General features: G+C 52.0%; 11 protein-coding genes across 11 annotated transcripts; 7 read left to right on the top strand and 4 right to left on the bottom strand.

The window, feature by feature from the left end:
- Positions 1–3,790: 3,790 nt before the first annotated feature.
- Positions 3,791–4,977, bottom strand: BD324DRAFT_611575 (NmrA family protein). Its single transcript, XM_022014282.1, has one exon. The coding sequence runs from the start codon at positions 4,760–4,762 to the stop codon at positions 4,109–4,111; it is 654 nt and encodes a 217-aa protein (XP_021874308.1). The 5' UTR covers positions 4,763–4,977; the 3' UTR covers positions 3,791–4,108.
- A 733-nt stretch (positions 4,978–5,710) lies between these two features.
- BD324DRAFT_575055 (mitochondrial genome maintenance MGM101-domain-containing protein) lies at positions 5,711–6,588 on the top strand (the record flags this gene model as incomplete). Its single annotated transcript, XM_022013103.1, has 5 exons — positions 5,711–5,957; positions 6,013–6,160; positions 6,214–6,342; positions 6,392–6,469; positions 6,531–6,588. The coding sequence occupies 5 exons, from the start codon at positions 5,711–5,713 to the stop codon at positions 6,586–6,588; spliced, it is 660 nt and encodes a 219-aa protein (XP_021874307.1).
- A 54-nt stretch (positions 6,589–6,642) lies between these two features.
- BD324DRAFT_611572 (yeats family-domain-containing protein) lies at positions 6,643–8,258 on the bottom strand. Its single transcript, XM_022014281.1, has 4 exons — positions 8,031–8,258; positions 7,794–7,952; positions 6,770–7,724; positions 6,643–6,715 (listed from the first exon to the last, which is right to left on the bottom strand). The coding sequence occupies exons 1-4, from the start codon at positions 8,131–8,133 to the stop codon at positions 6,649–6,651; spliced, it is 1,284 nt and encodes a 427-aa protein (XP_021874306.1). The 5' UTR covers positions 8,134–8,258; the 3' UTR covers positions 6,643–6,648.
- Positions 8,259–8,284: 26 nt separating this feature from the next.
- BD324DRAFT_611568 (hypothetical protein) lies at positions 8,285–10,862 on the top strand. The gene is made up of 9 exons (XM_022014280.1): positions 8,285–8,729; positions 8,795–8,959; positions 9,009–9,077; positions 9,124–9,195; positions 9,247–9,756; positions 9,795–9,977; positions 10,020–10,354; positions 10,415–10,662; positions 10,714–10,862. Exons 1-9 carry the CDS (start codon positions 8,541–8,543, stop codon positions 10,725–10,727), a joined length of 1,785 nt encoding a protein of 594 aa, XP_021874305.1. The 5' UTR covers positions 8,285–8,540; the 3' UTR covers positions 10,728–10,862.
- A 16-nt stretch (positions 10,863–10,878) lies between these two features.
- On the bottom strand, positions 10,879–12,585 carry BD324DRAFT_640544 (hypothetical protein; the record flags this gene model as incomplete). The annotated part of the gene is made up of 5 exons (XM_022017355.1): positions 10,879–11,868; positions 11,929–12,171; positions 12,225–12,283; positions 12,335–12,478; positions 12,516–12,585. 5 exons carry the CDS (start codon positions 12,583–12,585, stop codon positions 10,879–10,881), a joined length of 1,506 nt encoding a protein of 501 aa, XP_021874304.1.
- A 725-nt stretch (positions 12,586–13,310) lies between these two features.
- BD324DRAFT_640543 (hypothetical protein) lies at positions 13,311–15,573 on the top strand (the record flags this gene model as incomplete). Its single annotated transcript, XM_022017354.1, has 10 exons — positions 13,311–13,386; positions 13,649–13,761; positions 13,815–14,299; positions 14,350–14,517; positions 14,570–14,728; positions 14,774–14,942; positions 14,994–15,190; positions 15,240–15,384; positions 15,435–15,494; positions 15,544–15,573. The coding sequence occupies 10 exons, from the start codon at positions 13,311–13,313 to the stop codon at positions 15,571–15,573; spliced, it is 1,602 nt and encodes a 533-aa protein (XP_021874303.1).
- A 177-nt stretch (positions 15,574–15,750) lies between these two features.
- Positions 15,751–18,003, top strand: BD324DRAFT_11941 (hypothetical protein). The gene is made up of 3 exons (XM_022011953.1): positions 15,751–16,073; positions 16,117–16,364; positions 16,419–18,003. Exons 1-3 carry the CDS (start codon positions 15,855–15,857, stop codon positions 17,881–17,883), a joined length of 1,932 nt encoding a protein of 643 aa, XP_021874302.1. The 5' UTR covers positions 15,751–15,854; the 3' UTR covers positions 17,884–18,003.
- Positions 18,004–18,168: 165 nt separating this feature from the next.
- Positions 18,169–19,159, bottom strand: BD324DRAFT_12054 (hypothetical protein). Its single transcript, XM_022011956.1, has 2 exons — positions 18,546–19,159; positions 18,169–18,507 (listed from the first exon to the last, which is right to left on the bottom strand). Exons 1-2 carry the CDS (start codon positions 18,986–18,988, stop codon positions 18,396–18,398), a joined length of 555 nt encoding a protein of 184 aa, XP_021874301.1. The 5' UTR covers positions 18,989–19,159; the 3' UTR covers positions 18,169–18,395.
- A 56-nt stretch (positions 19,160–19,215) lies between these two features.
- Positions 19,216–20,634, top strand: BD324DRAFT_611555 (SMAD/FHA domain-containing protein). The gene is made up of 6 exons (XM_022014279.1): positions 19,216–19,712; positions 19,767–19,941; positions 19,990–20,042; positions 20,102–20,211; positions 20,262–20,356; positions 20,410–20,634. The coding sequence occupies exons 1-6, from the start codon at positions 19,287–19,289 to the stop codon at positions 20,469–20,471; spliced, it is 921 nt and encodes a 306-aa protein (XP_021874300.1). The 5' UTR covers positions 19,216–19,286; the 3' UTR covers positions 20,472–20,634.
- A 64-nt stretch (positions 20,635–20,698) lies between these two features.
- Positions 20,699–21,130, top strand: BD324DRAFT_611554 (hypothetical protein). The gene has a single exon (XM_022014278.1). It carries the CDS (start codon positions 20,841–20,843, stop codon positions 21,060–21,062), a length of 222 nt encoding a protein of 73 aa, XP_021874299.1. The 5' UTR covers positions 20,699–20,840; the 3' UTR covers positions 21,063–21,130.
- Positions 21,131–21,138: 8 nt separating this feature from the next.
- Positions 21,139–22,704, top strand: BD324DRAFT_611551 (hypothetical protein). Its single transcript, XM_022014277.1, has one exon. It carries the CDS (start codon positions 21,639–21,641, stop codon positions 22,620–22,622), a length of 984 nt encoding a protein of 327 aa, XP_021874298.1. The 5' UTR covers positions 21,139–21,638; the 3' UTR covers positions 22,623–22,704.
- The last annotated feature ends 550 nt before the right edge of the window (positions 22,705–23,254 follow it).

Below are 23,254 nucleotides of genomic sequence, written 5' to 3'. Positions count from 1 at the left end.
ATGGAATGCTGCACTAAGGGATCCGAGGGAGGAAGATCACAACGCCTACAATCGTACCCTTAGGAGACCATGAGCTACGCATGTTCACACGGCGCGTCCGAGCCATTGCAAGGTACACACAATGTTGGTGCGTTCAGCATTGTGTAGTAGCTGCAATGGAAAAGCGATCGACCTAGAGGAGAGGCGACAGACTCCCGTGGGATTTAAGCGCCACTACAATCTATGATCCCGCAATGAGGACTCTTGCGGTGTATTTGAGTCTCAGTACGGGCCATGACTGGTGCTTGTAGTCCCGTTGGCTCGCTCTTGTACAGTTAGAAAACGAGCACTCCGCTCGATTATGTGGCACTGCCACTGCGATACGCTTCTTTTCCCCATAGCCTCCGGAGCTTCGACAGGACAAAGCCTCTTATGGCGTCTCATGTGAGTATGAACGGCCTTCATCAGCTCCTGGAAACCATTTGATGACACTCAATCGATTCTCTACGTGGAGGTCGAACCTTTCATAATCCATTTTCTGACGGTGAATCTCCAACGGACAAAGGTTGACGAAATGCCACCACCGTGTGAGTGTACAGCGGGAACCTTTGTAGGCCAATGAGCTAAGGGTTAGAAACAGCAAGAAAGGCTATAAAATGCGAGGTTCGTGTATGGGGAGCTACACAGAACTATTCTCCCCACAGTTCCTCTCACCAACACGCAACATCTTTTTCATCCGACGCTGTTAGACAATGAACACGTCCGGCAGTATCCCCACGCGATCCATAGACGACTCAGGAGGCACAGAGACTAATGCCGCTGAACGTAAGCCTTTTTTCGTACCGTGAGCGGAGGCGCTGAATGTGACAGCGAATTCCAGGGAAGGTGAGTCCTGTGGTTTCCATCCATGGGGTAGACGATCCGACCAATAGTTACTCAGCAGACGAATCGTCGGTGTCGCCAGATCGGCCCGCTGAGGAATCACGATCCACTGGTGGCACATTGACCCAAGCGGGTGGGGAGACCAATTCCACTGGGTACTCAGCCTCCATTCGTCAAATGAACTACGAAGAACCTTCCAGTGCTACGAGCGATGAGCCAGGTGGAACGTCTGCCAGCTGCCTGTCCAGCACAGGAACGTGTCTCAAATACGCAGGAGCCGGTACTTGCTTGACCGTGCTCGCTTTAGCTGACTGTGCTTATTGCATTGCGAACTGTGCAACGTGTGGACTAATTAGTTGTATCTGCTAAGAAGCCTGATACTTCTTTGCTGGCCCTAGTGGGCTGGGCAGAGGTAGCACTTCAGCAGGACGAAGCTGATCAAGCATGCATACTATGCCTCACCAATGCCCAGGCCTTTGTGTGCAAGACTGCGACGAGGCGGAATATCTACACCGCTGATCAGGATACAAACTCTCTTACGACGTATGGCTTTTAAGAACCCCAGCCAGAGTGAGTCTGGAGCATGCTGAAATCCTTTCTCGCCTCCCTTACAGAAAAAAGGCCAGACTGGATTCTTGCTCGTTAGCGTGTCGAGGTTCAAGAATCCTTTGACTCGTAAGCCCCTGCTCTTGATGGCTCAGACATATTCAAAAGACGTACAATCAATGGAGACTCGTATTTGTATCTGTATCACATCTGTAATAAGACCAGGGCCAGATTCTGGATGACCCTCTACTTCACCCAGAGAACTTTCTGCATAAGCCCCTCAGTCCTGCACTATCGCCATGTCAAATCTCTCCAGAAATGAATCCAGTAACGGAATAGAGCTCTCCGAGCTATCAACGACCACTGACTCGGGAACTACACCACCACAACCACGAGGAACGCAAGTTGAAGGCACCACCGCTATGGAGGCGGATGAAGGATACACAACCGAAGCGCCAATGTCTCTCGCTACGCAAACGCAAACGCTCGCGACACAAACGAGCTTGCAAGACGTCGAACCCGCTTCTTCTCGTGCGCGTCTCAACGAACACTCCGGGACCTCTTCATCGTTGGACTGTGCACTGAGTGCGATAGGTTGCGTGTGCTGTACCGCTGGTGCCGCTGCCTTAGGTGCATGGTGGAACGGTGCCATCGGACTGGAAACCTGTATGATAGGCGGGGGGATATTATCTGCAGCCACATGTGTTTCCTGTTTGACGGCTTGCGCCTGCTATAAGTGTCAATCGTAGCACTGAATTACAACGTTTTCGGCTCCCCATGGGCTGGTGGTACAATGCATGGAGCTTTGCTCATGGCCAGTACTTCGACCACACCAAGAAGTTGCAACGTACGGAAAGCGAATTGCATTCTGTCACGAAGAGGCTTATCTTGGGTTGCTACCAATACCCATAGGTTGAAACAGTCAAACCCCTTTGATCCAAGATTGGCCTTGATCTTTCCACGCTCTAGAGTCTGCTGCTCTTTTTTCGGCAGGCGCCATACAACGGTAGTGTCGAGTCCACTTGCCTTTGTTCGTCTGGCGTCCCCGCGTCCCCCCGTTGACATACCCTTTGTCCGCTGTGACTTCTCACGCCTCCGAAGGTGCCGCAGGATACCGTGATTCACCGTCCTTTCGGACTGTGAGAGGAAGGCCTACTTCCGTGAAAGATGCGGCTCATACAAGACACATGATGCGTAAAGGTTGAGCAGAGAGCTAACCACACTTCTTCAAGCCATAAACGACTCACATAAACCGATATTCTCGCTTGTCACAGTTACGATGCAGTCCGAGACTGACCAAATGCAAGACTCACAGACTTGGGACACACAAGCCAGACAAACTGATCTAACTAGGCATGGGACGCAGGCTCGAAGAGACTTCGACCTTACGTTGCAGCTGGGTGACCGCCCAGCCACGGATACCAACGACATAGAATTGTCTACTCTCAGGACCGACGGCTCAGCAGTCCCAGAGAGGCAGCGAGTGAGGCCGCCTGATCCGGTTTACCAGCGAAATCCAGACATGACGACCGATCCCGAGACCGCCACCACGCTAGCTCAGCAACATCTGGGGGGAAGTACCGACAACCGGAGTGTGGATTGCGGGGCTGATTCAGTGTGTGCGGGCTTCGTGGCGTGTGGCACAGTAGGGGGTATCATAGGTGGATCTCTGATGGCCACTCAAGGACCGTTGTCCTGCTGTCAAATAACGGTAATCAGCGCGGGCTCTGGCACTTGCGGTATCTTGACAGGTAGCACCTATTACTTCGTGGGAGATCGCGTTGTACGCTGCTGTAAGGATCACTGTGCGATCTCCTGCTGTCGTTCGCAGGGGGAAGCATAGGAGTGACGTCTCTCTTCAACTTTGCCAGGCGCTATGCATGGTATGGTCTGCGTTGTTTCATGGAGGTCCGGGGAGTCTGCCACTCTCGTTTGGCGTGTCAGATACCCCAGGTCCACCTCCTCATTCTGCCGTGAGATGCCGCTATCGTCCTGATCTTCTTTTGATGTCAGCAGGCGTGAGAATACAGCGTGTTGCTCCCTTGTAACGCCACTGAGGCCAAGTCCCCGACGACAGCTGATGTCAGGGTATTTATACCCCCAGACCTTCGTTCCCGCCCCTCGAAACTCCCGGAGCATTCGCATTACAATCCAACTTCACGCACTAGAACAGACCACCTTCGCTTCGACCTCGACGATCATGTCTTCTGAGCAGACCACTAACACACAGCCAGGTGAAGAGTAGTCGCGATACCCAGACCGCGGACAGTACCAGCCAAGTGCCCCGATGTCTTCCCAACCGGGTGGCACTCAGGCGACCGATTCACCGGACTCGAGCTGCGGCGGGTGCAGCTGTGACACATCAGGCTGCGATGGCTGTGGTCTAGATGGCTGCTGCTAGGGAGTGCGGGTTTCTGCTGAGCTGTGACACATATCAGGCTACACGCAACGCTATGCAGGTTATGCCGCCTGAGGACATGCTCTGTCCAGACACGAGTACCTGTCTTTGCCGTCTCAGCTTGCATAAAACTCGGCGGTATTCAAAGTTCGGAGAGGATCTTTGATACTGATCAGTCGCTTTGGCCTTGTCCCTCCGCCTCCGAGTAACAGAAAGTCATGTCCTGCATCTGTAGGCTGGTGTGAGCCCGAAAGCGAAAATGTATGCTACAAATTGTGCGTGCCCTCATCATCTGTTATCGATCTAGACGTAGTGACTGAAATCGCTCGTATGTACCGCGCTGGCATCCTGAACCAAGTCGAAGCTGTAAGTTGCACAGTCCACGTGCGTCCCGATACTGAAAGTGGAAGGCGATCGGGCAAGCTTGCCCTTGGAAGGACCGTCGGAGCCGATCCCAGCACGATGGACGATCCATTCGATATCCATTGCTTGGGTTGAGAGGTATTCCATCACAGCTTCATTGTCCAAATGTTGTCCGTGGAACCCTCCCGCATATGCCAGCGTGTATCGTAGAAACCAAAGAAGAGGGGTGAGCGATCCCCCGTATGGTCGACTGAGACCACCGGCCTGGAATAGGAATCGTTTGACTCCGTTCTCGCGCATCGAAGGGACAAGTTTCTGGACGAATTCCAAGCAGACTTTTCTCGTTTGTTGTGTTTCTTTATCTCCGAGCATGGCGACAACATAGTCGACCCCTTTGACGAGTGCGTCGGTATCCACATTGTCCGTGATGGATCCTTGAACGACTTCGATCTTATCGGCGGCTTCGGAGGGCAATTTTGATGGTGTCCTGACGAGGGCTCTGACGCGATGTCCATCACGAAGACACTGCGTGACAAAATGCTTGCCAGTACCTCCTGTGGCTCCGAGTACCAAGAACAAGAGAGATTGGGTCATTGTATCGTGGAGGGTGGTATGACGATCGCTGACAACGAGATGTCAGCAGTGTGAGCGAGAATCGCGTCGCTCCTGCAATTCACCAAGCTTGTAGATCAAGCCTCTATAGAGTGAGGCAGTAGGTAGACTGCGTCCTGACCTGAGCTCTATGCGATGTTAGGATTCAAGGTTGTCATTGAGCCCATCCCTTTATATATGCTTTGCATTGTAGTTCAATGACCGAAGTGATCACAGCCGAAGCGATATGAACGTTTATCATTTCCGACGGAAACGCAGAGTCCGGCGGCTGAAGAGGACATGCCCGAAGACCGCGACGGTCTGATACCAAACGAGGCGATCGGTCCATTCTCGAATCCCATGCCTGCTATAGGATCGGGAAGGGCTGGATGGCCGAAGAGGACGGATGATTCTGCACCCCTCAAGTGCAATTGGCCCGCTGTGGCTTTAGGCAGGTGCCGTAGGATCGATTTCAGCAGAAAGCCAGATGGTTTAGGGCAAGCTCTTCGATCACGATGCAGAACATTGTTTACTCAGAGATGTCTCCATGCCTTCAAGTTTCTATCATGGACATTGGCCGAGCTGCACACTCGCTACACAGCGACCAACCACGACCAACAAGGTGGCACCTTGCAGTTTTTGCCACTTGGCTGGCTCTTCGATCGCGAGACTTTGATTCCGCTTTCGGAATTCGTACAATCATTTTAGAATCCAATCAACCATCCCACTGAACATTGATCCTCGACCTCTGTCATCATCATGGCATCCTCCATCTCCAGGATCAGCGCCCGCCGTTTGGCTCAACTGAATTCCTTGAGGAGATCCTTCCATGTCTCTCCAGATCCATTCGCAGCCACTGCTGTTCGCGCCGCACCAGCTGCGAAGCCAGCCACGAACCCTTCAGCCACTGCTCAGTCTGCTTCATCTGCTCGAGATGACTTTGAGAGCGTGATGGATGAATTCGCACCATCTCGACCGTCCTCTTCAGCCTCAAAGTCTACACATTCCAATGGCCAAGTCAGTCCTCCCTTGAAGACTGTACCTGGCGAGAACTCGGACCCCTTGCCTGAAGTTCATTCGGACAACGGCACCGACTGGACGACCAGTTTTTCCGGTATCGGAAGCGCTGCATACCCTAGAGAAACCATCGACAGGCTGCTCAAGCCTTTGAACCCTTCGGATATTGAGATCAAGCCAGGTGAGCCTGAGATCTATCAAACAGTACGTTCTGAACGGTGCTCAAATCCCTGTAGATGGCATGATCTACTTGCCCGAAATCAAGTACCGACGAGTCTTGAATCAGGCCTTTGGGCCAGGAGGATGGGGCATGGTGCCTAGGGGACAGACCAATGTCAGTGACAAGCTCGTCTCTCGAGAGTGGGCCTTGGTCTGTATGGGCAGGTCAGTGGGCTGAGGATGTGATCGGGAGGACAGCATGCTGATGACGTTCTCAGAATTGCTGCCATCGCTCGTGGTGAACAACAGCTGTATGAGGCTATCGGTGTCCCCACAGCAACCGAGGCTGCCAAATCTAATGCTTTAATGAGATGTTGCAAGGACCTTGGAATCGCCTCAGAGTTGTGGTATGTGCTGAGCTATATAAGTTCTACAATATCTGACACGCAAGCCCAGGGACCCACAGTTCATTCGAGATTTCAAGAAACAGTACGCTGTAGAAGTCTTTGCCGAGCATGTGGTGACTAAGAAGAAGTATGTTTCTGGCCTGTGAACCGAATGCTGCGGAATCCTGCTGACGGATCCATCACATCAGGAAGAAGCTGTGGCGATTGAAACGAGAGCCCAAGCTCGATTATCCCTGGAAAGAATAGGTCATGTGTAGCGAATATATCTCTGTAGTACTACAGTACATGCATAGACGGCTTCTCCCTTCAGCCCGCGGATGTCATTTCTTCTTTGAGCTTCGCTAGCTCCTTCTCGTGCTCTATAAGTTTGGACCTGAGGCATGAGAAGTCAGTGGCGCCAAAGAGATGAACTATCGTGACAGCTCACCGCCACCTGTCCATCTCGTCGATGATCTTCGTCCGTGTTGTATGCAGCTTGTTCCACTCTGCCTTCTCCATTTCCGTTGTGAACTCTAATGGAACATCTGCACTCCCAAATTCGCCAGGTATGCCCACAATTGCCGATGTCGGCGCCGGTGTCGCCGCAGAGCTCTGCTGCCTTTCCGTACGAGCTGGAGCAGCGGCACCGTTCGCCCCTGAAGCATCGGCCGCTGGTGTCCCAACGGCCTGTGTCGCTGGAGTGGAAACCGGCTCGACGGTCGCTTGCCGGCTGCTAGATGCTATTGCGTTTTTTGTCTTTGCCTTCTTCTTTGACTCAAATTGTTCCCTCTGATCTCTTGGTCTCCTATTCTTCGCAGGTAGCTTTGTCGGTGGATGCTCGTTCAGCAAGTTGTAAAAAGCCAGAGGTGGATCGGAGAAGACCAACTCGTCATATTGCCAGGCGAGGACTGGCCATTTGGCAGCTGCTGACACCCGTTGTTCCGCAATGACTTGAGCGTGGGTATGAGCTCGCGTGTGATGTGTTTCAGCAGCAGAAGGCGGAGGCTGAGATCCGCTAGCTTCTGCCGAAGTTTCTGGATCCGCCTTTGTGTCCTCGTCTTCTCCCATGACGATGTCTGGTCTAGGTGTAGATGTCTCCGCTTTGACTTCTGAGTCTGCTTCCCCATCCTTCTTTTCCGCACCAGACAATGGTGGAACTGAGCCAGTGACGACACCACCTGCAGCAGACGGCGTACTTGATCCATTGATCACGCCTGTTGCGACGCTTACCGAGCCCTCTGTCGTCGTCATATCCTCAATGGGCTTTCCCCAGTGATGTAATTTGAGTCCATGTTGGAAAATCATCGGCTTCTCTGCAGCTTCATTGACGAATTGTATTCTTATTTGAATGACAAATTCACCCCATCCAGTCTCTGAGACGACATAGGGTGGTTTATCGAGTACTAGAGAGGGTGTGTGTGAGTACAGCCAGCCAGCCAGCAAGCAAGCGACTTGTGAGTCTTTCGACTCACCTCGTGAGGGATTCGGATACGTTTCGTGTAATTTAAACGTGACTTTCTTGATCAAGTAGCTCAGATCGTCGGCGCCTCCAGGAAGGAAATCATCTTCGACACCAGCTTTCGGCGGTGGAGAAGCTGCAGAAGTGAGAAAGACTGTCCAACGGTGTGTATCTGGATCCAAAGAAAACAAAGAAACATGGCATATCAGCACCTTGGGTTCTGCGCGATTCCTGCAGGGTGGTGACTCACGACCTTGTGTCGACAGTTCACGCTCTGCATCAGTGAGCAGACGCGCATGAGATCCATAGATGATTGGTCTGTGTATTTGAACTCCTCGTTGTCGATCAGCCATAGCTTAGCTTACAGTCCAGTGAGCTATATGTCCAGATTGAAACCTATTTGGCGCCGTGGCAGCTTGTCGAAATTTGATTCCGTTTTGCTTCTTTTCCCCGGGGCCGCCCTCTTTTATTAACTGACATCATCATCATCATCGAATTGGCCGGCGTCCCCTTTCTTCTTCTTCTTCTCTTTGCTTCTTCGTTCTCACTCTCATCCATATCTCGCTCTCAACACGGCCAAGCAGTGTGTGAGGTACTCTGATTGGCAGTAGACTCCAATACTGGCCCGTAGAATCGTCTTACAGCCCACGTTCTCTCTCATCATCTTGAGACTCGGGACACCCGCATTCCCTCCATCTGATCTATCTTTAAACCTCCCGACAAGCGACTTGTTAGATCTCGCAATCATCCTCGCATAACCATGTCCAACGCCGGTGGATATATCAAAAGCGGTATCAAGCTCTTTGATGCTTTGAACGAAGGCAAACCTCATTCGTCCATCACGGACTGGGTCGAAGTCTTGACGTCGGACAGGTACGAGGAATTGTCATTGGATGGTGTGCCGGAATTGGTAGAAAGCATCAATATTCAAGGTGCATCGGGTACGACGGTGAGCCACAGCTTGATCGATGATAGATTCAATGTCTGATTATTGGTCCCTGCCCATATACACAGGAAGGAGCACGAGCCATTCGAAAGAAGCTCAAGTACGGCAATGTCCATCGACAACTCCGAGCTCTCGTTATCCTGAGAGCTCTGACTGAGAATGCTGGAAAGGGATTCAAATTGAATTGGGCGAATCCCGAAATCGTTACTAGATTGAAGGACATGGCACAGGATGTGAGTCACTGTTGTTCTAGCCCTGAGCATCAACTGATCTATCCTCCAGGCCTTGCTCGATCCCAACGTCAAGAAGAGGCTCTTCCTCGTATTTCACGCCTGGGCTATTCAGTACAAGGTCAGTCGGACGCTTCATTCAGTCGGTGGTCGCTCATCTCCACCAGGATGAGCCCCGAATGCAGCATGTAGCCAGGCTCTATAGCCAGTATGGCGGTGGGGGACCCACGGTCCGCAAAGTGAGTCACTGCGTTGTGTTCATGTCTCCTCTCTGAGCATCTCCTACACAGCCCACGGCTGTACACTCAAGTGCTACCACCGCATCCCCTCGAGCCTCCATCGACGCTGGACGACCAAGCAGGGGCCCAGAGGGTGGATTCAACGACTATGACTCCCTCTTCAGTCACGATTGGGCACCTGCTCCCGGCAAGCGAGGACCAGACACATACGCCGACTTGGCCGCAGCCAAGGCCGATGCAGAAGAGCGAAAGCGCCAACGAGAAGCGAGAATTGCACTGGAACATCGAGAGGCTGAACTCGAGCGGCGAGAGCGAGAAATCAGACGAAAGTCGGAGATGGAGGCTCTGAACATGCGACGACAGCGGGAGGCAGAGCAAGAGGCCGAGAGGAGACGAAAGGCCAGGGAGGAGATGTTGAAGGCTAAGAGACAGCCGGCTCAAGCTCCAGCTGCTGCTCAGCCGAAGCGACCCAAATTTGACTTTCAAAAGGAGAAGCCACAAGTTTTGGTCGCGGTTGCGAATGCCATTCAGACGGCCAACAATCTTGTCAACTCGTGCAGGGTGAGTTTAGGCGAAGCAGAATCCGCTGACAAAGTCAGCATCTCAATCGAGAATTCGAAAACGTTCGAGAATCCCCTCGAGTCCAGGAGAATCTGGACAAGGCCAAGGCTGCTCGTCGTATCATCGTTCGATACATTCAGCTTGTCACCGATGAAGAATTTGTCGGGACCTTGATCGACGCGAATGAAAAGATTGTTGAAGCCATCCAATTGTATGACAAAGTAGGTAGCAAGAGAAAACGATCCAACCTGACCCTATTCTAGCTCTCCAAACCCGCACTTTTGGACTCTGACTCGGACGAAGAGGCTCCTCCGGCCGACAAGAAGGACATTGACAATCTCCAGAAGCGGTTGGAGGCACAGAAACTTGAAGCGGACAGGACTGGAGAACTCCAACGAATGCAAGAGCGTCAGAAGAGAGAGTCGGCCAAGAGAGAACAGCGCCGATTGGTCCGTCAAGCTTCCATGGCTCAGGCGCCTACTCGAGGACACCCCGATCTCGACGACCTAGACTTTGGCAGTATCTCAAAGGACAAGGCTTCGGCGAGATTGCCTCAGCCTCTTCACCCAGACTCGGACTACGACTCGCAGGGCGGAGGGTGAGTAGCGATCGTCCCGTCCCGCCCCTTTTTCGTGACTGACTAGTGGGATTCCTGCAGATTGTCTGATTACTCTGACTACGATTACAACTCTTCTGACGACGAGTGGCGTGCGTCGCGTTCCAGAAGACCTTCGATGGCGGCTGGCCCTTCACACGCCAAGAGCTCAGGACAAGCGAATCACTATCGATCGCTTGCGGATGATGGCACACACGCCAAGAAGGGATTATTGGACTCCAACGATCCATTTGGTGATCCATTTGCGGATGACAATGACACCCCGCTGGGTGAGAAACAAAGGATGACCTGTGAGTACTTGCGAGGGATTGTCTGCACAATCGGCTCATGCGACTGTGCAGGGACCGAAATTTGAGGAGAGACGTGAAACATCTATTTATCGATGCCATATACCCTCGGCTGGGTTCAATCTGTGTCAGAGTACGAACGATCAAGCTTCCGGGGTTTCCAATGTTAGGGTAGCTAGCTGGAGAAAATGCACGAATTATACATCATGACGAGGATGCTTATTTTGCTGTCCGCCTCAGGGTATCTCCAAGAAGGCCTAACCCCGCCGCTACTGCACCCTTGAGTCCGATCCATCCTTCCAGACCAGTTGCAGCCGTTGCGCCCCACCCGTTGTGTTGAGTTGGTGCTGCTCTGGGCGGCAAAGCCCCAGCATTCTCCATGAGAGCCTTTTTCAAGGGCCCAATCTCGTTGATCACATCTAACCCGACTCCTCTAGCCCAATTGATCGGACCTGATCGACTGGCGAATACGTGGTGTAGTGTATCGGTCGTGGTCAATAATAACTGATTGGCGGGATACCGTTGTTTAGGATATTCAGCACAATCAATCTTTGATCCTATATCGCCGCCTTTTCGCTTGACTTGTTCCCAAACTTCCGACAAGACTCGAACGTCTGCCAAACCCATATTCAGACCTTGACCAGCGAGTGGATGAGTTGTATGCGCCGCATCCCCCACTAGGACCGTACGATTGCCGATATATTCGTCGGCGTGGGAGAGTCGCAAAGGGAAGGAGGCGATGGATTTGGCGGGGATGGCTTGAACAGCAGGTGGCAAGATGACCTCTTCAGATGTCAAAGATCCACCCGAGATATTGATGGTGGAGATGAGCCCCTTGATAGTCTCGCAATCCAGTGGACTGCCCGATGCGTCTGCAGACAAAATTTTCTCGTTCAAATCTGACAATGGCCTCTCCTGCATCGTGTACCCGGCGTTAACCATGTGAGTCAAAGCTTCGGGCGATAGACGTCTATAGGCTGCGGCATGAGTGGGATGAGTGGACCAGACCAAAGTCGAAGCGGTCGCTGAGAGAGGTAGGAAGGCAATGGGACCGGTTGGAAGAAATCGTTGGAATGCTGTATTATTGGGGTAAACAGAGGATGGAGGGTGCTCGAGAGTGGCTACGATGGCATGGGTCGGATACGCGTGTCCGTAGGATTCTATGGCAGAGAATTTCCTGACTGGTGAATTAAAGCCATCTGCGCCGACCTGACGGGACGGAATGAAATCAGTTCTATTCTGTCACCAGGGAAGTCAATTGCTGCCTACCACGACAGATCCCCTGACCCAAGAATCTCCCACTTGCAATCCGATCCATCGTTCACCTTCGCCAAGACGCATTTCACCGACTCTTGATCCCTCTCTGATGTCCACGATACCTTTTCCAGCCTCGTCTATCCGACGGAGTAGCGCTCGCTGAAGGTTGGTGTTCTCCGTCATATGAGCCATGGGATAACCGAGAGGAGGGAAATGGATGGACGGTGTCTGTCCCGGCGTAGGGTTCGACCAGATCTAAGACGGGTCAGGAGGCTCTAGGTCGAGTCTGTATTGCGTTTGCCACTTACGACCATTTCGTTCACTGGACAAGTCCTATCTTTGGCTATGTATTGCCAAACACCGATTCCTGATGCATGAGCGTCAGCCAAATGTCATAGCAATCCAGAGCCCTGCTTACTGTCCAGCCAAGCGACATTCTCAGCTGTGAGACTGCTGACTCGATTCTCCCAGGCGCCATCTCCCTTCCAGCCTCTCACTCGGTCTAATGAGCCTCCCTCAAGCAGGAGTATACGTGAGGTTCCCCGGATCGAAGGTTGGTCCACTTAGTTGTCAGCACCTTTACGGTGACTCACACTCACGCAACGCGCAAGCCAGTGCAAGCCCTGCATTGCCGCCTCCAATGATCACGATATCGTACGTGTCCTTCATTGGTATCTCGGGCACAGTTGAAGGTCCAGCTTGAGGAGCTGCAGTTTCCGTCGCATACCCTCGCCTGAGTTGCACAGGCAACGCAAAAACGGATCGCTGGACTGCATGACGGGAAACGCTGGGCAACGCCCGACCCCGCATGACCGCAGCAGAACTGATTCTGTATGATACCGACCCTGCGGTAAGTTCCGCAGCTGCCTTCAGCTTGTTCTTGAGCATGGCGAGATGATTATAGACGGACGGTATGGGTGCTAGAACGACCACCGACTTTTGAACCGAACATCGCGGACGGGCAAGCCGTCACGTGATCCGTCACCCAGCAGCGGAGTTAGCCGCCATTGACTAATCGTGTTTTCCACCTGCAGCTTCTCTTCGTCACTATTCACCATCATCTCATCTGATCCGCGAACTCCTTTTCGGTTGATCAGCATCTTTCTCTGCGTACCCTGTCTCTGCGGGTCTGACATCAATATAAGACTCACGGTACCTTGATCCACGGGTTTTTCGCAATAGGCTTAATGAGCGAGCGCCGACTTCGCTTGGTCTTCATCCCTACTTGATTTTCTCGGCCGTCGCCACCTTCGGAAAGGACCGTTCTTCGTGTTAGGCTTTAGCGTCCGTCAGTCATTTCTCAGTTGCTCAAGAGTCTTCAGTCAAAATAAGACTTTGTCTGAGCTCGGATCGACACTGCTTCTACGTCGCTTTCAACCGCCACCTCGCCCATCATGTCATCAGATGAAGACGCCAATGACTATTTCGAATACGAGGATGATGGATTTGAGGATGACGAAATGGATCAAGGTGAGTATCCGCCTGCGCAAATGAGATACTGTATCGTGCCACGATATGGAGTCCATCGCTATCAGTTCTATGTCTATCCTGACGTGCCCCATCCATGCTACATCCTTGCGCCCCGCGTCGATCAGTCTAGGATCTTGCTGACGTGGGACAGACTCTGTCTCCAACCCCGATACCGAACCAGAAATCTTCGACCCACTCAGTCCCACTATAGAGCGTGAGTAGAGAAGTGCCTTTTGGCAGCCATCATCTGACAGAAACGCAGAGGCACCAGTGAAGAAAGACTACGACGTGGCCTACAATGTCAAAACCCTTTCCCAAGTCATTGACATGCAGAAGAAAGCGATTGCGAATATACAGACCGTTCTAGAGCTCGATGTGAGCAATCTCTCCAGTTCTGTTTGTCGCTCCAAAGCTAAAGCCATTTTCAGGCCTCAACTGCCGCCATTCTCCTCCGTCACTTCGGTTGGAACTCCGAAAAGCTCCAAGAGCAATTTTTCAACGACCCCTCCAAAGCACTCACCGATGCCGGCCTGTCACCTCCATCGTCTCCATCAGCTCACACTTCACCTCTTCTGCCCCCGACCGCTTCCTCTTCGACACCCCCACGAATCACCCGATCCTCCAAGCGTGTCGCTACGCCTGCAACGACGCGCTCGCGCTCGGCGGTCTCAATTCAGACTTCATTCGAATGTCCAGTCTGCTGCATCGAATATCCCGCTGCATCTCTGTCGACAAAGACGCTTGCGCTCGGTTGTGGTCATCGATTCTGTAGGGATTGCTGGGTTGAATATGTTGTTGGCAAGATCAGGACGGATGGCGAAAGTGCAAAGATCCAGTGTATGGAGAACGGCTGTCACAGGATTGTCAAAGGGTCTTTGATCGATCAATTGGTGGATCCAGACACGTCGCAGAGGTCAGTCAAGATTTGTGGGCGGATCAAACGAAAGCTGACTTTCGTTCCAGATATCGAAAACTGCTGAACGAAGCGTTTGTATCCGATACAGCGACTTTGAGATGGTGTCCTCATCCAGGATGTGAAAATGTCATCGAGTGTAGCCAAGCACCACCAAGGATGTTGAATCAGATCGTACCGACCGTCACGTGTGGCTGCGGTAACGAGCTGTGCTTCGGGTAGGCCAATCACATGTCTTTGCCGAGCAACGATCGACTGACAAGCATACAGCTGCGGTTTTGCAGCGAGTCATCGACCGGTCTTGTGCAAGCTCGTCAAGCTGTGGCAAAAGAAGTGTGCCGATGATTCTGAAACAGCCAACTGGCTTCAGGCCAATACTAAGGAGTGCATCAAGTGTCAGTCGACAATCGAGAAGAACGGAGGGTGCAAGTGAGTGCGGCGCGAAAGCTTCATCCCACTGCTGACCCGCTCCAGCCACATGACATGCAAAAAGTGCAAGTGGGAATTCTGCTGGGTCTGTATGGGCCCCTGGTCTGAGCACGGAACAGCTTGGTACCAGTGCAACCGATACGATGAGAAGAGTGGCATGGACGCTCGAGATTCTCAGGCTAAGAGTAGAGCGAGTCTGGAGAGATACTTGCACGTGAGCATAGTCTCTTTCGACGTAAGGGCTGCCGTCTGATGTCCTTCCCAGTACTTCAACCGATGGGCCAACCACGAGCTCTCGGCCAAGCTCGATGCAGACTTCTACAAGAACACCGAAAAGAAGATGGAAGCGATGCAACAGTCTGGAAACCTTTCTTGGATCGAAGTCCAATTTGCCAAACAAGCTGTGGACACGGTGATTCGCGCTCGAATCACGCTCAAGTGGTCCTACTGCATGGCGTTTTAGTGAGCCCGTGCCTGACCTCTTCCGAAGGAGGCTGACGAACTCGTTCAGCTTGAAGCGGAACAACCAGACCGAGCTGTTTGAGGACAATCAGCGAGATCTTGAGAGGGCAGTCGAGAACCTCGGGTATCTTTTGGAGCAGAATCCTGAACCGGATTCCATCTCAAAGCTCCGTGCAGATATCACGAATCAGTCGGTGAGTGAAAGGCATTGCTGTGCTGTGTCTCCGGAGCTGACAATGTGTAGGCATATGTGCAGAAACGGCATGACATTCTGATGGACGATACTCTGAAAGGATATCTCGAGGTGAGCGTTTCACTGTCATCCATCCATTTGGCCTGGCTCACTGGTGCAGCGTCGTTGGGAGTTTTCGGTTGACATATGATAATATTCGACGTCTCGTCGTTCTCATTGCACTGTTCTTCGTTCCTCTTGTAGCGCCTAGCCCCCTTCACATTTGCGTCTCCCGACACTCTTCATGATTTTCCCTTGCATAGATCCAGTGCTTGTGCGCAACGCCAGGAACAAGATTTCGGTCGGACTGGGAGATTTCGATCGGCTGAAATGAGAATATTAACGCACATAACGCCCCTGCCATAACATACCTTACTGCTGTATCTTCTTCGAGGCAAGCTCGGCAGCCCATTGAGGACTCTAGGGTGTTCAATGCCCAAGTCAGATACAGATTGGACAGACAATTTGTTGAAAGCTCGCTCGGCCATCAACTCGCTGATCGACTCCATCCACTCATTTCCTCACGCTGCATTCCTATTCAGAGCACCTATCATCGATCAAAATGCCAAGGGTGCATGGTCACAAGATGAGGTCCTCGGACTCAGACGCTTTATTCAGAGCGTAGAAGACCAGGCGGTATCCTTGGACCAGGTGGGCAGACCGCTGGACTCTGCCCAGCTGACAAAATCTACAGCTCGCTCGAGAACAGATTCCGGTCTCTGACGATCCACTGCCCAATGTCTTGACGCAGGTGGCTATGTGGAAACAGGTCTTACTGTCTCGTCCTCCTCTTGCTGGTATCCGGATACCCCTATCACCTGGCAAATTATCCTCGACTCGAGCCTCTGTCAAGAATGAAGACGTCAAGGGCAAAGGCAAGAGCAAGGAAGGGTTCGTCGATATAATCGCTAGGGGAGGCAAAGAATGGATCAAGTTCTACTCGTATGTCTAGCCTTCACCATCTACCAGTGTGCTACTAACTAGTCACACTGTTAGAAAGAAGGAGTCACAGCTCCTCGCAGAGTTCCGAGAATACGATTCTTATATCAACTCTGATTTCGAGGACAGTGATTCCGATAGTGGACCGTCCAGTTCAACATCGGCACATGGATCTCAAGCAAGGGCTGATCTTCCCACCAATTCCTTGACTGCACTGGCGGAGAGTCTTCTCGAATTGGCGCAGAACACAGACAGAACACCCGGCGCGCCGATACCGAAGTTGACTATACGAGTGTCGAGAATTTCAGACGACCCACGGCATCATCACGACGAACGCATCTCTCGAGTATTTGAGGATCTATACGATAGGGGGATCAATCTCGTCTTTGGGGATCTATCGGATCGAACTCTTGAAGAGGTGCATAACTTTGCACTGAAAGGCTACCGTGACCGCCTTGTGGCTGAAGAGAACATGAAACCCTCTCTACGGATCAATTTGGATCCAACGTCGCTTATGGGTCTTTGCAGTGATTTGTTACATCACCCTTTGCCTGCCGACAAAAGCGAGGCGAAGAAAAGGTTTTACCGACCTGCTCATGCCTTGCAAGCCAACGGAAGAGGTCGGGACCAGCTTGAAGCATCTCCCAACCAAGATCGAGACCTTGATGACGATTGGACAACAGACGAGATGCAGAGTCAGAACAGCCGAGAACTGGTCCGGAATGTGCTGGAAGAGATGGACTCGTCCCTCATTGAAGAGCTCCGGGATGGCCTTCGAGCCGCGGCAGATGAGTATGCGACAAGGACGGGTCGACCTGCCAAGATCGAGTTTTGGGCCACTCCAGAGGCTATCACATATGCACAGGAGGCCCTGGGTAGTGAGAAGCTCGTCGGAGAAGGTATGGAACAAAGACGGTTGAGGCGTCTTCTTGGGCAGGAGGACGGAGACTTTTTCCAAGGATCCAGGTATGAGAGGAAGGAGGGCGTACTCCATGGGATGCGGGTCCGAACGATAGGTCGTGACATGCCGACCACCGATCCGCCTAGATCTACACGATCGCCCTCTGAAGCACAATCGTCGTCCTTTCATCGTTCCTTGCATTGCGCTGCATCGATGTTTTTGGCCGACTACGATAGCTACAAATCCACAGGTGACCCTGCGCGACTACCGAACTTTCTCAAACCCAATCGTTTACCTGTGCCGAAGGTCGCGAGCCTTTCCGTGCCCTTTCCTATCGTGTCTCTGATCTCATTGGCACAAGGTGCCAAGGAGGGCATGACGACATTGATGATGGGTAATATCGTCCTTCGAGATGTCTTCTTCCAGAATCGTTGGCGAATTAGGGGATGGGTTCAAGGAGACTACGAGACTTTGAGACCGACACCAACGGACGATCAAGATTCATCCGCGGGCGAAAAGGCGGAAGATGTCGCTGCGGTGTGGATGATGCCATATCGTAGTCTTGGAGAGGGTAAAAGGGTCAGATTCGCCCGAGGTGATTATTCATATCCCAACAAGTGATCGACTTGCATGTACATGCATGACTTCCAACCCAAGAAAGCACTATACAACTCATCTTCCGCGTAAACGCCAAATCTCTCTGTTCAGGCTACTCATCAAATTCGCTCATCGCTAGCGGATCTGGACAATGATGTTGATCAGAGTCTGGAGCGACGATTTCGAGTGTAAGCCGGGCTCACCGTCTTCTGAGTCATCTAGCCCGGGACTACCAGGCTCATCCTTGATCTTGATCTCGATGTCATCTATGTTTCTGTATGACCTCTCGGTACGGACACGACTCGAAGAGGTCTCTCCATGTGAACGGGTATTCAGCCTCGAACTAGGGTTTGGATTGGCTGTCGGTTTCGCTCGTGATCCTGACGAATGCTTCTCCATCTGAGCATCCTGCGCTTTTCTCCTGGGAGTTGCATCGTTCTGTCGCGTTGTCATTCTTGGACTTGCTATGACCTCTTGAGGCCGAAGGTTGGGTCTCTTGACTGGCGAGGGCTCCCGATCATCTTCGGCCGACGAGGTCAATCGGAGCCGCTTGACCCTCCGTGTCGCCGATGAGGAGACCGCTGCAGGAGCTGACGGAGATCTAGGAGACTGCACGCGTCCAGCTTTGACGGAAGCTGCTCGGACAACCTGAAAACGTATCAGTCTTAGCGTTGTGGATGGTCAACCTCACGGTCTGACGACGCGATGAGCCCGCTTGAATGCTAGCTGCTTCCTGGCGTGCCTTGTCTATGTTATCTATGAAAGCTGCAAAAGCTTCGCTGAGATTGGCAAATCGATTGATCCAGTCCAGTTTCTCCGCTTCGAGAACTTCAGCAGCTTGCTTGGCGACTTTGAGCGCTTCTTTCAGTTTCTGACGATCCCGTTCCCATGTCATGGCGGCTGATTCCCACTCCTTCAAAGCCTTTTGAGCATCCTCCAATTCATCCTCCACTCTACTGAGCTGTTTTTCGGATCGTCGGAGAGATTGATTTTCCGATTCTAGCTCTGCGATCCTCACTTTATGTTCTGCATTCGTCTGTAGTACGCCTTTGTTGAGAAACGCAGAATACTCCAGTTCGGTCCGGAGCTGAATCACTTCGTCGCGTGTTGAGGTGGACGAGGTGGACATGGCTTGAGCGATGTCTTACCGGCCGGGAGGAACAGTGACTGATTTGTTAAAGTGATCGCTTGAAGCAGACCTCCAGCGCGTATATTGGCCCCTCTAGAGGTCCTGAGGTGAATTCTTCCAGAGCTGGAGTGAAAGGTCCAATGTTCCTCTAGGTGATCTGGTGATCTGGTGATTTTGTATTTTGAGATTTCCGAAAATCAATTTGAGAGAAATATCCAACGTCCATCCAATCCTGAACTGATCTCCTAGGCTTCCTCCTCATATCCCACTGCGCGAACGCACACAGTTCAGGGTCACGATGGATCGCGATGCTTCACCCCCTCGCCGACGTGCACGCCGTTCAGCGTCCCCACCTCAGCGCAATTTCGAGCATCAGGGTGGAGGCAGATCATCTTCTAGAAACAGATCACCAGGACACTATGTGAAGGATTCTCGCGATAGGGAGCCAAGGCGAAGTGGAGGAGGTTCTGGAGAATTCAGAGACGCTGGATACGGCAATCATTCAAGAGGAAGCTATGAAGATAGCAGGAGTGGTAGAGATCCGGGTCACCGTCACGGAAGATCTCGAGATGATGGGTACGGGGACAGGTCAAGACCGAGGGATAATGGCTACGGAGACAGGAATGGAGGTTCGAGACGGCGAGATGGAGACTACACAGCACAAGACAGAGAGAGGGAAAGAGCATCAGATAGGAGCAAGTATGAACTTGAAGCCACAGGCGAGGTGAGCGCCGCCTATGAATAAACGAAGACATGACTGACAAGGTCTCGCTTTCAGGATAAAGAGAAAGCCTTGATCGAGGCTTCCAAACCAAACTTCAGCAATTCTGGGCTTTTGGCCAAAGAGACCAACACTGTTAAAGGCGTTGAGCTGAAATACAACGAACCTCCAGAAGCAAGGAAGCCTTTGAAGAATTGGCGGTTATATGTGTTCAAAGGCAAGGAGCAGCTAGGTCCGTGTCGTATCGCAGTCAGATGAGCCACCTGACTCCTCTTTGCAGACCTGATACACATCTACCGACAGTCTGCTTACCTTGTCGGTCGGGATCAAGTGGTGAGCAGTTGCTGCATTACCTCCGCATCCTACATGGCTGATTGCTCCATCTCTTCCAGGTCACCGACATTCCCATTTCCCATCCTTCTTGCTCGAAGCAGCATGCAGCGATTCAGTTCCGACAGATCACCGAAAAGAATGAGTATGGGGACGTCACGTCGTCTGTCAAGTGGGTCTTGTATTTCGCTTTCAAATACCGTGTCTGATCTGTGATCACAGACCGTTCATTATCGATCTCGATTCCACCAACGGCACCCACGTCAATGATCAGGAGATTCCCAAATCGCGATACTACGAGCTGAGGAATAGCGATGGTGAGAGCATCAAGTCTCTGTGACGCGCGAGGGATTGCTGACACTTGAACAAGTCATCAAATTCGGCACATCTTCCAGGGAGTATGTCTTACTGCACGAAGATGCTAGTTCGTGATATGAGGACTTCCCAATCCTTGATCTCAGCCGTCTGCTCGGTTACGTGAGCGTGACCATGCAGATCTGTTCAGGAGCTTAGCGTTGGATCGACATAAGTTGGTCATCGAGGACACCAGCAGGGCTCTGCAGGGTGAATGTAACATTGTATATCAAATGCCCCCTTTCTGCCACTGCTTCGGAATCATTTTGCCTCACTGCGACTCTGAAATGCCTTTTGTCGATACTCCTCGGCACCTCATGAAGCAGTCTGATCCTCACATGAAAGTCGACTGTCCTGAACGTCTGCATCAATCATTGGGGCTCTCGACGTACTCCACGTAGCAAGGTACAGACATTTGCCCGGATCCACGGACGTTTGAGGTTCCTCATGAGCAGAACAGGGATCCTTGGGTTGCTCACGCTGGCCAAACCAATCCTGTCACAATCTACTCTAAAAGGACAGCTGAGTTGTGTATGTGGAGCTAGACATAGGGAACGGAATTCCTTGAGATGCAAGGCAGACAAACATCTTGCACACGTCCTTCAACGGATGAACGTCAAAGGGCTCGTCGGAAGTCATGCAAGATTCACATCGCGCGGGGCGTGCTGATATCACTTCCAACTCATCTCATCTTCTGACTCTGACTGACCCCAATAGTGCTCAATATGAACAGGACTGTGAGTCACATCCTCCCATAGACGCCAAGCTAACTCTCACCCTCAGTACGATGACACTTCTCCGCAGTTTGTTTTTACGTCTGCAAGAAACAACAATTCGTGGAGTAGTATCAGCGACAACAGCGACTACTATGCAAATACGTACCACACCACTTCGACAGTGGATGATTTTGTGACCATCACATTTGAAGGGACAGCGATATACCTATATGGAGCCAAACGTGGATCCACTCGAGGCTTCACGGCGTTCCGGATCGATGGGCAAAACCCACTTCATTTCACAGAGCCGCCGTTGGGTCAACCACGACAACTCCTATGCGCTTCAACGGGCTTGGATCCAAATAATCAGCATCAGCTAGCTTGGTTCTCCAATCCTGCCGCAGGGGCGACAGAGTTCGATATTGACTATGCTATTGTCACACTTATCGCTCCAGACTCAGGAGAATCTGACAATATAGCGCCAGGTCCGATAACAAGCGTGAGCGTCAACTCCATCACAGACCCTACCATGACCGATGCCTCCTCCACCTTGACCCCTCAGTCGTCCGCATCGCTCCAGTCCAGCCTCATCTTAGAGTCCTCCTCAAGCTCAATGACCTCGGTTCAGAGTCCCACATCCTTTGGCACTTCATTTCCAAGCACCACCGCATCAACTGGCGCCGTGTACACACCTTCTTCCCCAGCAAACGCCACTGGAGCGGGAAATTCCCAAGATACAGGTAGGCCTTGCCTAGATGCACCTACACTTGGAGATGACGCTTCCACCGCCTCATCCGCAGGTGGCGCGCAAGGTTCAAATACCAACATTGGGGCAATAGCTGGTGGAATTGCGGGTGGCGTGCTGGCAATAGTCCTTGCTACAATTCTCATCTGGTGGCTGTTCTGCCGAGGGAGGCGACGAGCCAGCCGAGCAGGACATGTTGATTCTCTGGTCGAGTCGAAGCCCTTGGACCTCGCGGATGCACCGAGCGGCCAACTTCCTACCTATGTCCAATCTCAAGTCGACAATGGTGAAATCATTGCGCAAACGATATATTACCGGTCTCCGACTTCTGGCCCGGAAAATGAGGCTCAGGTATTGCCAATGATCGATACGCGACACCCTTTTCTAGTATCTGGTCACACGACGCTGCCCACATCCAACTATCCCTACAGTATCAACCCACCATCATCAGCTGCATCTGAACCCCACAGTCACGGTAGTCAGACTCCATTCTGGATGGGCCGATCTCCACCTGCGACTCCTTCTTCAAGACAAGGCGCAGCATCTCGTACGCCCTCTGTACCTGATAGTGCCACATTCCAATACTCTCTGCATTCTCGAGATGTAAAGTCACCGACGTCTCTACCATATAGAAACTCGACACCGCCGAGCATTCCGTCAAGCGCTGCTCAATCGACGTCGGTGGCTTCAGACACTTCTCACTCTTATCGCAAGCTATATCGTATCTGGGACCAACGCAATAGGACAGGAGATGAGATCAAGGAATGATGAGCATGGTAGACAGCCCGCGCAGCGTTGTTTTTAGCGAAAGGGATGCGCAATGCAGGGAACGGCAGGTCCTTCATGTCACTGATCCCCCCTCGCCCCGTTTTTCCCTGTGTCCAAGGCTCCTTTGTGGAGCTACGCGAGCCTCTACTGACCCCGTATACTTCATTCCACAAAGGAAGGGCTGCGATGGGATCCCCAAAAGGTTCGCCTTTGCCATGGTCTCCCGTTGTCTCTGGCGTGCTCAGAGTCTAACCGTGGTCGGAAGTGGTTCACTTGCCTTTGGATATCGTAAGACTCACCAGAACCAGAACCTTTGTCCCCGTCTCATTTGCCTCGCCCGAGACCGAGATGGGAAAGGCACAATTACACTCCTGTATACTCACATACTCATCAAGTACTCATTGAGGCGTGATCTTGCCGCAGTGGGGGCCATGAATGTAACAGTACGTACACTGAGCCCCGACTAGGCCGAGCGTCAACTGATTGCGCATCATCAGTTAGACGATGTATCGCCCATGTTCCGGTGGTACAGCTCAGGCTCTGGTAATGATACTTGGCATCGATTATACGATCAACAGGACCATTATCTCCGGACATACCACCATACCTACTCCAGCGGATCGACCATGGAG

This window comes from Kockovaella imperatae, assembly GCF_002102565.1.
Source record: "Kockovaella imperatae strain NRRL Y-17943 chromosome Unknown BD324scaffold_1, whole genome shotgun sequence".
Classification (NCBI taxonomy): Eukaryota; Fungi; Basidiomycota; class Tremellomycetes; order Tremellales; family Cuniculitremaceae; genus Kockovaella; species Kockovaella imperatae.
The sequence above is the reverse complement of the archived record's forward strand: the minus strand, read 5'-3'. Positions and strand labels throughout refer to the sequence as shown.

Bases quoted from the DNA above. Each gene is read 5' to 3' on its own strand.
- BD324DRAFT_611575 (XM_022014282.1), bottom strand. From the start codon at position 4,762: ATGACCCAATCTCTCTTGTTCTTGGTACTCGGAGCCACAGGAGGTACT.
- BD324DRAFT_611572 (XM_022014281.1), bottom strand. From the start codon at position 8,133: ATGGCTGATCGACAACGAGGAGTTCAAATACACAGACCAATCATCTAT. The intron at 7,953-8,030 runs GTGAGTCACCAC...CTTTGGATCCAG, and splicing joins TGAACTGTCGACACAAGGTC to ATACACACCGTTGGACAGTC. The intron at 7,725-7,793 runs GTGAGTCGAAAG...CACCCTCTCTAG, and splicing joins GTATCCGAATCCCTCACGAG to TACTCGATAAACCACCCTAT.
- BD324DRAFT_611568 (XM_022014280.1), top strand. From the start codon at position 8,541: ATGTCCAACGCCGGTGGATATATCAAAAGCGGTATCAAGCTCTTTGAT. The intron at 8,960-9,008 runs GTGAGTCACTGT...TCTATCCTCCAG, and splicing joins TGAAGGACATGGCACAGGAT to GCCTTGCTCGATCCCAACGT. The intron at 9,978-10,019 runs GTAGGTAGCAAG...ACCCTATTCTAG, and splicing joins CCATCCAATTGTATGACAAA to CTCTCCAAACCCGCACTTTT.
- BD324DRAFT_11941 (XM_022011953.1), top strand. From the start codon at position 15,855: ATGCCCAAGTCAGATACAGATTGGACAGACAATTTGTTGAAAGCTCGC. The intron at 16,074-16,116 runs GTGGGCAGACCG...CAAAATCTACAG, and splicing joins AGGCGGTATCCTTGGACCAG to CTCGCTCGAGAACAGATTCC. The intron at 16,365-16,418 runs GTATGTCTAGCC...TCACACTGTTAG, and splicing joins GAATGGATCAAGTTCTACTC to AAAGAAGGAGTCACAGCTCC.
- BD324DRAFT_12054 (XM_022011956.1), bottom strand. From the start codon at position 18,988: ATGTCCACCTCGTCCACCTCAACACGCGACGAAGTGATTCAGCTCCGG. The intron at 18,508-18,545 runs GTTGACCATCCA...ATACGTTTTCAG, and splicing joins TCGCGTCGTCAGACCGTGAG to GTTGTCCGAGCAGCTTCCGT.
- BD324DRAFT_611555 (XM_022014279.1), top strand. From the start codon at position 19,287: ATGGATCGCGATGCTTCACCCCCTCGCCGACGTGCACGCCGTTCAGCG. The intron at 19,713-19,766 runs GTGAGCGCCGCC...TCTCGCTTTCAG, and splicing joins AACTTGAAGCCACAGGCGAG to GATAAAGAGAAAGCCTTGAT. The intron at 19,942-19,989 runs GTCCGTGTCGTA...TCCTCTTTGCAG, and splicing joins CAAAGGCAAGGAGCAGCTAG to ACCTGATACACATCTACCGA.
- BD324DRAFT_611554 (XM_022014278.1), top strand. From the start codon at position 20,841: ATGAGCAGAACAGGGATCCTTGGGTTGCTCACGCTGGCCAAACCAATC.
- BD324DRAFT_611551 (XM_022014277.1), top strand. From the start codon at position 21,639: ATGACCGATGCCTCCTCCACCTTGACCCCTCAGTCGTCCGCATCGCTC.